At 36.1% G+C, this 12,859-nt stretch overlaps 1 protein-coding gene across 1 annotated transcript; it reads left to right on the forward strand.

Annotated features, from left to right (window-relative positions):
- The first annotated feature begins 650 nt into the window (after window positions 1-650).
- Window positions 651-2,353, forward strand: LOC18014141 (probable E3 ubiquitin-protein ligase XERICO). Its single transcript, XM_006418536.2, has 2 exons — window positions 651-825; window positions 1,525-2,353. Exon 2 carries the CDS (start codon window positions 1,606-1,608, stop codon window positions 2,098-2,100), a length of 495 nt encoding a protein of 164 aa, XP_006418599.1. The 5' UTR covers window positions 651-825; window positions 1,525-1,605; the 3' UTR covers window positions 2,101-2,353.
- The last annotated feature ends 10,506 nt before the right edge of the window (window positions 2,354-12,859 follow it).

Consider the following 12,859-nt stretch of genomic DNA (forward strand, 5'->3'; position numbering starts at 1 on the left):
ATGTTTTCATTATTTATTTCCTTCCAATTTTATATGTTTTGATCATGTGTTTCGTTGATAACTAATACTTAATTACTTGGACAAACTTAGTTGTATAACTTTTAATGATCGTAGATAGAAAAAAAAACTGTCAAAATTATGTATATGATTACAATTTTTAATTGTACAAATTTGTTTTTTGACAGTAAACACATGGTATAACATAAGAATCAAATAAAAATATACATTACATAGAAAGATGACAAAAAGCATATTTATTTAAAATATATATATTTTTTAAACATTCATCAATTTGAAATGGAGAGAGTTTTTAATAACCAAAAGCATTTATTTATTTTATTTTTCTTAATAATATGTATAAAGGGTGAATCAGCAACTACATTAAAAGTCTAATACAAATCACTAAACTATATACTATACTTATTAATATCTTTCCTTTTAGGAACATGGATTATTATTTTGGGGGAGTGTATGATTATACTACATTGAAAACAAGGGAAAATAAAATATTGCAAAGGAAGTACAGTTGATGATATAAAGTAACCATGGTTAAATCCAAGAACCTGAAAGGCTGAAATATAAGAAACTGGATTGACTAACCATAGTTAAGGCTTCTCTGGTTAAAAGATATTGGAAAGCTTTTGATCTGCTTTGCTATTTATAAACACCAATTGGAAGAAGAAAGCTCCATTGTCTTTAATCAAACAAAACCCATCTCCACTTTTCAGATTCCCCAAACATTAGAAAACGCACACAAGACTTGGATAAAAACTTCATCTTTCGTCCAAATCGGTGATCATCATCGTCTCTCATACTTGACTCCAGGTTCGTAAATTTTCGATCTTTCCCAAATTTTTAACCTTGATTGTTTCCTGTAATTGGCCCCTAGAAAAAAGGTTGATGCTTTATCAATTTTTATTAGGAATAGAGATGAAGGATTTTAGTTCCTTTTCTTTTTACTTTCTTGATGATTTTTTCTATGTAACTTTGATTATCTCAAATGTTTTGATCAGAGTGAGAATACTTCATATTGTTCCTTATTACTTAGACAAATTTGTCTTGAATCCGTCAGAGATTTAAATCCACGTTTCTTGATTTAGAGCCAAATACTGTATGATTCACTGACATGAGCTTTGATTAAATAGAATCATCTCTGGAACTAAGTTGAAAGGGTTTCTTGTCAGTAAATTCAAGAATTTTAGTCTCTCTTTCAATTTTTATTATTTTATTGGAATCATATGAGACCTCTCAGTGTATTTATATCCTCTGATGAGTCTTGCTAGGTCTAGTTTGAGTCAATGATAAGATTAGCTTTATAGAGTTAAACAGACTTAGTTTCAAGTTTCCAAATGTTTCCTAAGCTGATTCTTTTTGTAACTACTATACTTTCTACCCACCAAGATTCTCATTGTAATCTATGTGCTTTGGGTGTAATGTCTTTAAATCTTTCATAGATTTTGAGTTTATTTATTGAGCTTTCTTGTATTGTGTACTAATAATAGCTCATAATGGTGATTTTTTCAGACGAAATCCCTTTGTTTGACAAAGATTTGATCGAGACTACGAGAAGACAAAACCCGTTGAAGCAATCCAGGAATCGAAAAGATGGGTCTATCAAGCCTTCCTGGTCCATCAGAAGGAATGCTATGCGTGATATTAGTCAACACAGCATTATCAATCTCCATCTTCAAAGGCATTGTCAGATCAGTCCTTCACGTATTAGGAATCCGTCTCTCTCAGTCTTCGTCTTCCCCTTCTTCAGTAACTGCATCTTCAGAGATCCCAGCTTCAGAGCCATTTGATTTCCGTGTCTCCCACCCGGAGAGTTTCCTCGAGGAGTTTAGGAACAAGACTCCAACTCTGAGGTACGAGAGCTTGTGCAGGTGCAAGAAACACGAGGACAACGAGTGCTCGGTTTGCTTGTCGAAATTTGAAGAGGATTCAGAGATTAACAAGCTGAAATGTGGACACTTGTTTCACAAAACGTGCTTGGAGAAATGGATAGACTATTGGAACATCACTTGCCCACTGTGTAGGACTCCTCTTGTTGTTGTGGCAGCAGCAGAAGACCAGAAGCAGCTTTCTTCTAATGTTTGGTGACTTACTTTTCTTTTCGTTGTTTGTGTACAGCTTACTACTTTTTTACTATGAATTTAGGCTGCGTCGCGGTTAATTTCTTCAACAGATTTAAACCGGGGATGGGATAATCTGATGTACATATCCTGTGAGTTATATATATACCAATGTGTAATGGAGCTCTTGTTTGAACATATTGTTGATGAATCTATGTATGTGTGTGTGTGTGTGTTGACAAGGAGTCAAGGATTAAGAGCTCAGGTTTACAAAAAGTTATTTGGATAAGGAAGAATGTGTATACTTTGAGATTTTAAGTGTTGCTTTGGTGAGACGACAAAAAAAAAGAAAAAAGTGCTACTTTGGTGTAACAGATATGATATTTGACCAATAACTATTTAAAGACTTTGGTTACAAAATGGGAAAGATAAGAACATTACTACGTAATATCAATATGGTGGCAAATAAAGTAAACCCATGAGTAAAATCCAGAATAGATTCAATGTAAGACGCGAAAAGAGTGCCCTACACCAATTTCACCTATTTACATTGTGTCACACAGGTGTCAACCATTTGATTTAGGGATTAATGGTGCCGGTTTAGCAATTAATTATGCGGGACCAAGACATAGCTTAAATGAATTATGCTAGAATTGTCGTTTTGTCACCACTCGGCGTTAAACTAGTGTTTTAGTAAAGAAATTATCATCGTTAACCCTTTATTTGTTTGTTCATATCTTCTCTACTCCTCTAGGCGCTAATTATATATTGATATATCTTCAAAGATAGGCATAACAATATGAATTCGATTGTCTCAAACATGATTCATGCGTTTGTGTTTAGATGTGAGGATCTGAAATAATCATTTGGGTCGACGATATATAATACTATGCGGCCCTTTCCATAAGTTGAAGAACTAATTTTCCTAAAATAAAAGTTTAAAACTTATATACCCCAAATAATAGTTCAAACACTACTACAAGAAAAAATACCATTTTACAACGGCCGAAACGTACAACTGTTATAAAAGCCCTATTAATACGAACTAGCGACGGTTTGGAAATCATCGTAAATTCATCGTCGTAAACGACATTTCGTCGTAAAATCGTCGTACAATCTAGGACGGTTATAAATCGTCGTAACATCAACGTAAAGTGAACGTCGTAAAAGCGTCATAGCGTTATAATGGTTACGACGACTTTACATCGATTTGCCTTGATATGGTTTTCAGCGTAACCGTCGTAAAATCGTCGTTAAAAACCGACGTAGGTTCGCCGTATAATATACGACGTATATTTCGTCGTAATTCAATCGTAATAGTTTTTTTTCTTTTCGTCGTAAAACCATCGTAAAACACTGACATATATTCATCGTATATACATCGTATAAATATACGACGAATATTTGGTTGTAATTGGGTTATATGGATTACGACGATTTTACGACGATTTATTAAATAAATAATAAATATATTATGATGATTATGAAACGTTTTTTATAAATGAAAAAAAAAATTAATCCAAATTAAAATTTAATTAAAAAAGAAATAAATTAAAATTTAATTAAAATTTAAAATAAAAAAATTATAATAATTACAAAAAAACCTATCAAATATCTAACTCTAAACTAATATCGTCTATCCCTGCATTGTCCTGCTTCGGATCACCATCTTGCTCCACAGGTTCCTTGCCGACTCTTCGGTTGGAGGCTTCCGGCGCCTGATCCCCAGCTCTAGGAGGATCAACCCCGAGAGACCGGAACATCTCCTCGTCCGTCTGCACCGGTGGTTGCCTCCTAGAGGATGAAGAAGATACCCCGACGACTCCAGCTGCCCGCAACATGTCCAACTGCGCCTGGAGCAACGGGTTGTCGGCTCCCATAATCTCGAAGAGACCGTACAACTGGTCGATCTTCGTCTCATACTGCGTTTGCATTTGATGGAGCTCCTGGCGGATAACGACTGGATCCTCTGCCCGGACATGACCAGTCGCCGTAGCGACTGGGGTATCACGGATGGATCTCATCCCTAAAACCCGACCTTTCTTTTGAGGGGCAACCTGAAAAAATGTAGAAAACTTATGTAAAACAGTACAATATAAAGTTAAAACTAAACTAAATAAGAAAAATAAAGTAAATTAGACTTACATCTTCGAAAATCTGGTCCATCTCCGCCACCATCAATGTCGGGGTGGACTGGACCGAGCTATCTCCGGGAAACGTCGGAGGCGCCTGCTGAGTGAGCTGCGTCTGCCGCTCCTCGATCCGCGCACAGGTGGCGTTGTAAATCTCCTCCGCCCGAGGATCTGTGAATTCGCCGTCCTTATTCTTATGGGTCTCGGCGAAGACCTTCGTCATCGGAGGAAGTTCTCCCCCCTTTTCTTCGACCTACAAAATCAATTTGAAATTATTAATAAGACAAATAAGGTTTATTGAAAAAAAACTTATTAATAAAAACTTACCAACATAAGTCGTCTTCCGGCGAAAGGAATATGGCCAGAAGTGTGCGGGACATTCTGTGGATTTCCCGCATCGTCAGTAGCGTTCCTGAAAAATATAGTAATTAGATTTGTAATTAAACCAATATAATATTATAAATTAAAAACATTTTAATTTAATTTACAAAAATACCTGGACGTGGAACACTTGACGGCAATATTCTGGTTGTGCGGGGTCAACCGATGGTGCACCAGACCCTCTCAGGCGGTATCGGCCATTGGCGCCGGCTTGGCCTTGTTGCCGTCGATCTCCCACTTCCGCTTCTAGTCGGAAACGGTACTGTTGAGCCGGTACTTGACCTTCTCTTTGAAGGCCGCCTTCACACGTTCGTGTGCGGAAGTTTCACAATGCCAGTTTTGCTCGGAAAAAAGAGTTAGTAATTATTGTAAAAAATAAAAATAATAATATAAATCGTAATTTTAAATAACTTACCGCGAAACACTTGAACCAAGTGTCAATAGTTGTCTGATCCAGCTTCTTCCAGCTGGTATGGTGTTGTATGAAGAACCCCTTGATGATGTCGGAAACATTACGACCGACTGCGTTGTTGGTCGTAAACCTAGTTAGGAAAAAAATAAATTTGGTTAGATATTTCAATTAATTATAAAAATAAATCTTTTAAATAAAAATTTGTAAAAAAATAAAATTCATACCAAAATGTCCCCGGAGCTCGATCCGGATCGAGTTTCTTCATACTCCCACGACTCGATTGTCGTAAAAGATCCTCAACCGTAAATTGGGCATATGGTTCAGGCTGTATCCGGGCTGCGGCTGGTGCTGGTCCTGCTGGTTCGGCTGGTGCTGGTGGAGGCGGTGCAGGCTGTGGTACAACAACCGGTTTCGAAACCGTACGTTGTGTTCCCGAGGACTCCGGGATGGCGGACCCCGTAGCTGAGGCGGACGGAGCGGTACGTCCAAATCAACCATCTCCCGGTAGTAGAACCTCTTGGTCCGGAGAGCCATCTGAATAATCTACAAATTAAATTAAATATAATTACTAATTATATAATTTATTTCTAAAGTCCGGGCCTATCTAAATTTTGAATCTAACTAATTCTCCTAATTATATCTATATAAGGATTAAATTTAAACGAAATATAAATTATAATGAAAAAACTTTTTTAAAAAACTTACAAATTAAGGCTAGAGAGGAAGGAGAGGAGGGAGAGCTAGAGAGAGAGAGTATTTGTAGAGAGAGAGAAGTGAGGAATAAGCGATGAAGGAGGAAACTCGCGTCTCTTATATAGATTTTCTTATCGTCGTAAAGTCGTCGTAACGTTACGACGGTTTTACGACGATTTGGTTGTATAACCATCGTACCAGTGCATGACACGACACGTGTCCTGCTCACAGCGTTTGAGCATTACGACGATTTTACGACGATTGTTTATCAAACCGTCGTAATAGACCAACATTTATACCCTCGTACCTCGGATCTGGAGCCAATCCAACGGTTGTCATATGTATGATCGTCATTAACGTTACGACGGTTTAACGGCGGTTGAATGAACATTCATCGTAAAACCGTCGTAATGTTACGACGCTTGTACGACGGTTTTACGATGGTGTTTAAAAAAGTTATCAAACCCTAAATATTTCAAAAGGCTTATTGCATTAAGGACAACGCAAAGCTTGTTTTAAACTAACATATAACAATAGGTTCATCACTTTACATGTATGACTGATTTAGTATATGAGATAACAAATATTTAAGTCATCTTATCTATAATATAACTTTTTACTTAACATTTACAAAAACATGCATGAACTTGTAAATATGTATAATTTTTTTCAAATTTCTGATTTTGATCAGATTAAATACTTTTCATATCAAATAAGATAACCTATCAAAAACATTTGTGAAATAGCTAAAAACCAATCAGATATAAAAGATTCAAAATCTTGGATTTGAACCTTACGACGATTTTACGATAGTTTTGGGAGATCGTCGTAAACTCGTCGTACTACGACGGATCGTCGTAAAGTCGTCGTAATACTCATATACTATTTATTCATGGTATAAGACCTAAACTTGGGGTTTAGAGTTTACAAAAATCGTCGTAAAACCGCCGTAATGGTTATAGTTATTATTAAAAAAAATTCAAACAAACACAGTAACAAATTACATAATAACAAACATTCCCTAAAAAAATACATGAAAATCAATCAGATTCATCTTCTTCTAGTACTTCCTCACCATCTGCGTTGTCTTCCGCCAAATCGTCATCATCATCATCGGATTCAGCAAACTCATCACCTTCTTATTCTGTATCATCGGGGAGAACTTCAACTTGCCTATTCTGAGGGTCAATTAAAAAAATCTTCTCATCAACATATTGTTCAGTCAGATCTACGTACGTGTCCTGTTGCAGTAAAACATCCTCAACCCCTACAATTTTGCCCCTTAGAGCCACTTTAAGTACTGCTAACCATGAGATTCCTGTTACTCGAACTCGGGGGTATGGCAGAAATGTGACATGTTCTGCTTGAGAAGCTAATATAAATGGCTCAAACCTGTTGTACCGTCGTGATTTGTTCATGTCAACAACTCCAAACTTGTTTAGACATACCCCCTCTACCAACAGTTGGATCAAACTAATCACATTTGAAGAGAACAGTTTTCAGCCTTAACAATCCAGGATACACCACTTCAATTATTTCTTGCAGAACTCCATAAAAATTTATTTCACCCCTCACACAAACTCCATAGTTAGTTGTTGCCCGCTTTGCACGGTGATGATATGTGTGAAAAACATAGCCCCGAGTGAAATACATGGAGGCTGTCATTATTTTTGCCATCAGACCTAGTAGTAACTCACGGAACCATGTTGGAAATTCATCCGGATCATTCGGGTCCACCTAATAAGAAAAAATCTTGCTTTAATTTCTTGATTTTGCAAATATGCATGCAACCATATATGTTTGATATATATCAGAGTCTTTTAATTTATATTTTACACGTACTTGCGCTTTTAACCACTGAGCATAGTGTTGATCTTTACGATCATTGATTTCAGTTTCAAAAACCCTAGAGATGCATTCTTTAACCTCATCAACGAATGTGCTGAAAAAACAACTAATAATTAACTAAGACTGACAGGATATAAGTACGATGATAACTCTTCGCAATTTAGCAAGATATATGTATGTGCACTGTGATAATCTTTTTCATTGGACCACCAAATTTCCTTCAATTTTTTCACTAAGACGTCCGATCGGCGAGAATATATCAGGTACACCCTCGACTGCATATGTTTGGCCAACTCCTCCATCATCATATCGACGAATAGCTCTTTTGCATGTTCGTACTTTTGGTGCAAAATAGTACGAAGTCAAGTGCGAAGTCTCTTGCGTCAAGTTACCCGCCACAATTGAACCTTCCACTTTAGCTAGGTTTTTGGCTTTACTCTTAAGATGTTTCATGAAACGCTCGAACGGATACATCCACCTATACTGAACTGGTCTACCGAGCTCTGCTTCGTGAGGGAGATGAACAGGAAGATGTTCCATAACATCAAAAAATGATGGCGGGAAGATCTTTTCCAAATTGCACAACAAGATTGGAATATTCGATGTCAGTTGTGCTATTACATCAACTGATAATGTTTGTGTACTAAGATCCTGGAAAAAAAGCACCAATGCCTCCAACAGGTTCATGGACATTTTTGGGCAAGAGTTCAGCAAATGCAAATGGAAATAATCATTGCATAAACATGTGGCAGTCATGACTTTTTATCCCTGAAAACTTTACCCCATTCTCAACAGATTTAGAAAGATTAGAAACATATCCAGCAGGAAACTTAACGTCAGATGAAACCCATTTGAACAATGCTGACTTTTGATCTGCACTCAACCAAAATACAGGAACTGGTGCTTTCCCGTTTCTCAGTATATGCAACTCACTTCTGTTGCATAAATCAGGCAAGTACAATCTTGACTTACCATTGTCTTTTGTTCTTCCCGTTACGTTCATAACTGTATGCATGATGTTAACAAAAAAGTTTTTCTTAATGTGCATGACATCAATATTGTGTCTGAGCAGATGATCTTTCCAATAGGGTAGTTGCCAAAAGATACTTTTCTTGTGCCAATTATGATGAACTCCATAACCTTCAGACATATTTGCAAGAGTGTGCTAGTTTCCCCCACGCGTTATTGTTTCCTCTGCCCCCCAATGTTCGATTTGCGCATGTATATCAACTCCTGTTAAATTTATGGGTGGAGGGACATGTACACTTTTGTTCTTCCTAAATAACCTCTTGTTCCTCCGATATGGATGGTTATCCGGTAAAAACTCCGGTGACAATCAAACCAACAGGTTTTTCTACCATGTTTTAGCTGAAACGCATCAGTTCGATGAAGACAATAAGGACAAAATAACCTCCCATGTGTAGTCCATCCTGATAGCATACCATAAGCGGGAAAATCGCTTATTGCCCACATAAGCACAACCCGCATAGTAAAAAAAAATTCCCGTTGAACAGTCATATGTGCAAATGCCAGTATACTATAACTGATTCAACTCATGTATAAGTGGCTGCAGAAATACATCGAGAGCTCGCTTCGGATGATTGGGACCTGGAACTAAAATACTAAGGAAAAGAAATTCCCTTTGCATGCACATATCTGGAGGAAGGTTATAAAGGGTTAGGATTACTGGTCATAATGAATATTGTCTACCAGACATACCAAATGGACTAAAACCATCAGTGCACGAATCAAGATAGACATTCCGTTTCAACTTAGCAAAATCTGGGTATGCCGTATTGAAGTGTTTCCATGCCTTTCATCTGATGGATGAACAACTTCTCCATCTACTTGTGTATGTTCTTCATGCCATCTCATTGATGCAGCTGTCTTTTCATAATGATAAAGCCGTTTCAACCTATCAGTTACAGGGAGATACCACATACGTTGATACAATATCCTTTTACGCCCACAAGTTTGCGGCCTGTATCTTGGTTTTTGGCAAAATCGACATTCTTCCAGCTGATCATCATCTTTCCAAAAAATCATACAATTGTCAACACATACATCTATCATCTCTGAAGGTAGACCAAGACTAAAAATCAACTTCTGTATTTCATAGTATGTTGCCGCTGCCAAGTTATCCTCCGGTAGATACTCTTTCAGAAGATCAGCCCAATCATCCATGCAAACCTCGGCCAGGTTAAGATTTGTTTTAATTGACATCATCCTAGCTGCCAACGATAATTTTGATAGACCTTCTCTACATCATTTGTAGATTGGCTGATTAGCATTGTCTAACAAATCATAAAATCGTTTGGCATCTACATTAGGTTCCTCAACAGCATTACCAGTACGCATTTCATGAAATGCATCAGTCACCATCTCATGCATCCTATCATGATCTAGACCTTGATCAGGTTGATACTGATTAGGCTGATGACGATAATTCGATTCATCAAAATCAACATGACTTTGATAATTACTAGTACTACCAGCATTCAATGAGTATTACTGCCATATCCTTCTCCATGTAGATACCAAACAAAATATTTTGGCATAAACCGTCTATTTAATAAATGCGTCCACACGGTTTTGGTTAGTGTATACCTTGTTTTCTTGCATTTCAAACAAGGACAAAACATCTTCCCGCTATCTTTCGTTTTCTCCGTATTTGTGGCCTGATACATGAATATTTCTAACCCGTTCTTGAATTCTTCTGTCAACGCCCCATCTAAATCTTTACGCATATACATCCAGCTTCTTAGCTCGTATATAGACATCTTGAAAATAACTCAAAAATACTATCTCTTTCTATTGTTTAGACAATAAAAGAGACGGACTCTTGTGTCATGTGTAGCCGCGTGAATGGAGTAAACCTTTTAATATTATTACTTATTTTTTTCAAAGAAATTACTACTAATTCGGTTTTCCAGCAATGGACAACCCAATATATCAGGATTTACAACACTATACTAAGGCTTAAGAGACCTAAAATGGGTCTCCAGGATGCTGATGCTCTTATGTTTGAATGATGATGTGTTGTGAATGAAAGAAGGAATGAAGATGTATTTATAAAAAAAAATTTGGACTTTACGACGCTTTTATGATGATTTTTTACATCGCTTTTACATCCAACCTTCATATTACGACGATTTTACGTCGATTGTGTGATAAAATATTTCATCGACATTAGTTAGGTAAACATGTTTTAAATGTTCTTCACATACCTTCTTTGTCAACGTAAAATCGTCGTAACTGTACATCGGATTTGGATCGTCGTATATTCGTTGTAGTGTTACATCCAATTTACGAAGATTTTGCAATAAATATCAAATCTCTCTTTATTGATGTATAATCGTCATAAAGCGTCGTAAATTATACGTCGATGTTACGACGATTTTTTTCTACGACGGTTTTACGACGTTTTGTTTTTTTCTCGTAAAATCGTCGTAAAATCGTTGTATATTTGTGACGATTTATAAACCGTCGTAACAGACCGTTGGAAAACAATTGTTTTCTTGTAGTGAAAACATCAGAACCCATTAGCTTTTTCATATAATAATTTATACAAAATGCAAACTGAAAAGACATGTAAAAGCAAACATAAAACAATCTATGAAGTTTGAATGAGAGCAAAATATTTTTAGGTTATCCTACCCTAAGATATACAAATTAAAAGCTCAAAAGTAAACTGTGATATAAGACAGTATTTTGGTTAAAAGATGAGAAAAATGGCTATAGGTACTAGTTTATTAATAATAACAACAACAAAAACTACGATTTTACTATTGTGTTTTTTAGTTTTAATTTTTTGGTACTTTCTTTTTACATAACCGTTAATTTTATCAAATATATATTTTTTAATACTTAAGTCTTTTCAAATTCTATTTATTTGATTTCGTACAACATTTTTTCTTTCATAGATATTAATTTTAAAATGCACTCAATTCATAATTTAAAAAAAAAACATTATACATATCAGTTTAATGTTACGGAACTTCAGACTAACTTAGAAAACAATTTCAATAAACATGATTCAGTGGTTGTATCTTTTAGTTTTAACTTCTTTAGAACTCTCTCTTTTTACTGAGAGGGAACAGTAATCTAAAAAAAAGAATTCAATCAAACCCTCTCTTATAGCAATGTTCACAAACCCATTGTTACACCATTCTTCTCCCTAAGAATCTTGACACTGTTGATATTACAAATCCATTAAGATTATGAAATTTCTTTTTGAAATATGGTACCTAATCCTAAAATTTCTATAAACTATATTTATATCTGAAATCCAACCATATTGATCTATTTTGGTTCAGATTGGTTTGGTTCGATTTGGTTTGATATATGAACATCCCTAACCAGGAGAGAGAAATCACAGACCTAAAGCCGCCTCGTCTGGCTGACGCACCTCATAACATATATGGGCGGTGGAGTTAGTCAGCTGCACGAGTAGATAAGCGGGTTTTCAAAAAGATATTTGTTTCGGGTTATATCTGTTGAACCAAATTTTTACTTAAAGTTATTTGGGCTTAGTAAGATCAAATGGTGTGAATGAGAAGTGGGCTCAAGTCGGAGCTCCAGTGGTTATCGGGTTGGGTTGACAGAAAAAAAAATCAAGTTCGATCTTGTGCTTCCGTGAGACTCAGTCTCTTTGTTTTCACGATTCTCAGAGAATGGGTTTCATGGAGAGATCGTCGCACAAGATCACATTCCCCACCTCCTGGATCTGTGTTCAAGAAATCTCTTGGGTTTCAAAATCAATCTAATCCAGAATTCTATATATAAACACACCAAATTATGTCTTCTTCTTCACTGAGAAATATATAAGCTTCATAACAAAAAAAAAATCAAGCAATCTCTCTCTGTTTTGTAAGTAAGCTCTTATCGAGAGTATTGTAGATTAGTAGTTCGTTAGCTGCTCCATGCGAAAGGCCAGGTAAATTTAATGGGTTTCGATTAATAATGATTTTTAAAACTGGGTTTGTTAATCTGAAGGCGAGTTCCATATTTATTTATAAATAATTTCCGGTTAGTCATCTTTAGGAAGACTTTCTTTGCCCCTCTCTTTTCAATTTGTCTTCCTCCTGAATTTATTCAATTTTGAAATTAATTGAATGAAAACTGTTTTATCTAGCTCGTAAGATTATGATATCACTATGATAGAAAACTGTTCGTAGGACAAAGGTGCGATTTTTTCTAAACACAATGGAATGAAAATAGTAGCACATGCCCTACAATATTCTGACCACATTTTTCCGATGAAATTTTCCGACCGACAATTTCGTAGGAAATTTCCTACAGTTTTCTGACCATTTTTCCGA

The sequence above is a fragment of the Eutrema salsugineum genome, unplaced genomic scaffold (genome assembly GCF_000478725.1).
Source record: "Eutrema salsugineum unplaced genomic scaffold, Eutsalg1_0 scaffold_4, whole genome shotgun sequence".
NCBI classification, from domain to species: domain Eukaryota; kingdom Viridiplantae; phylum Streptophyta; class Magnoliopsida; order Brassicales; family Brassicaceae; genus Eutrema; species Eutrema salsugineum.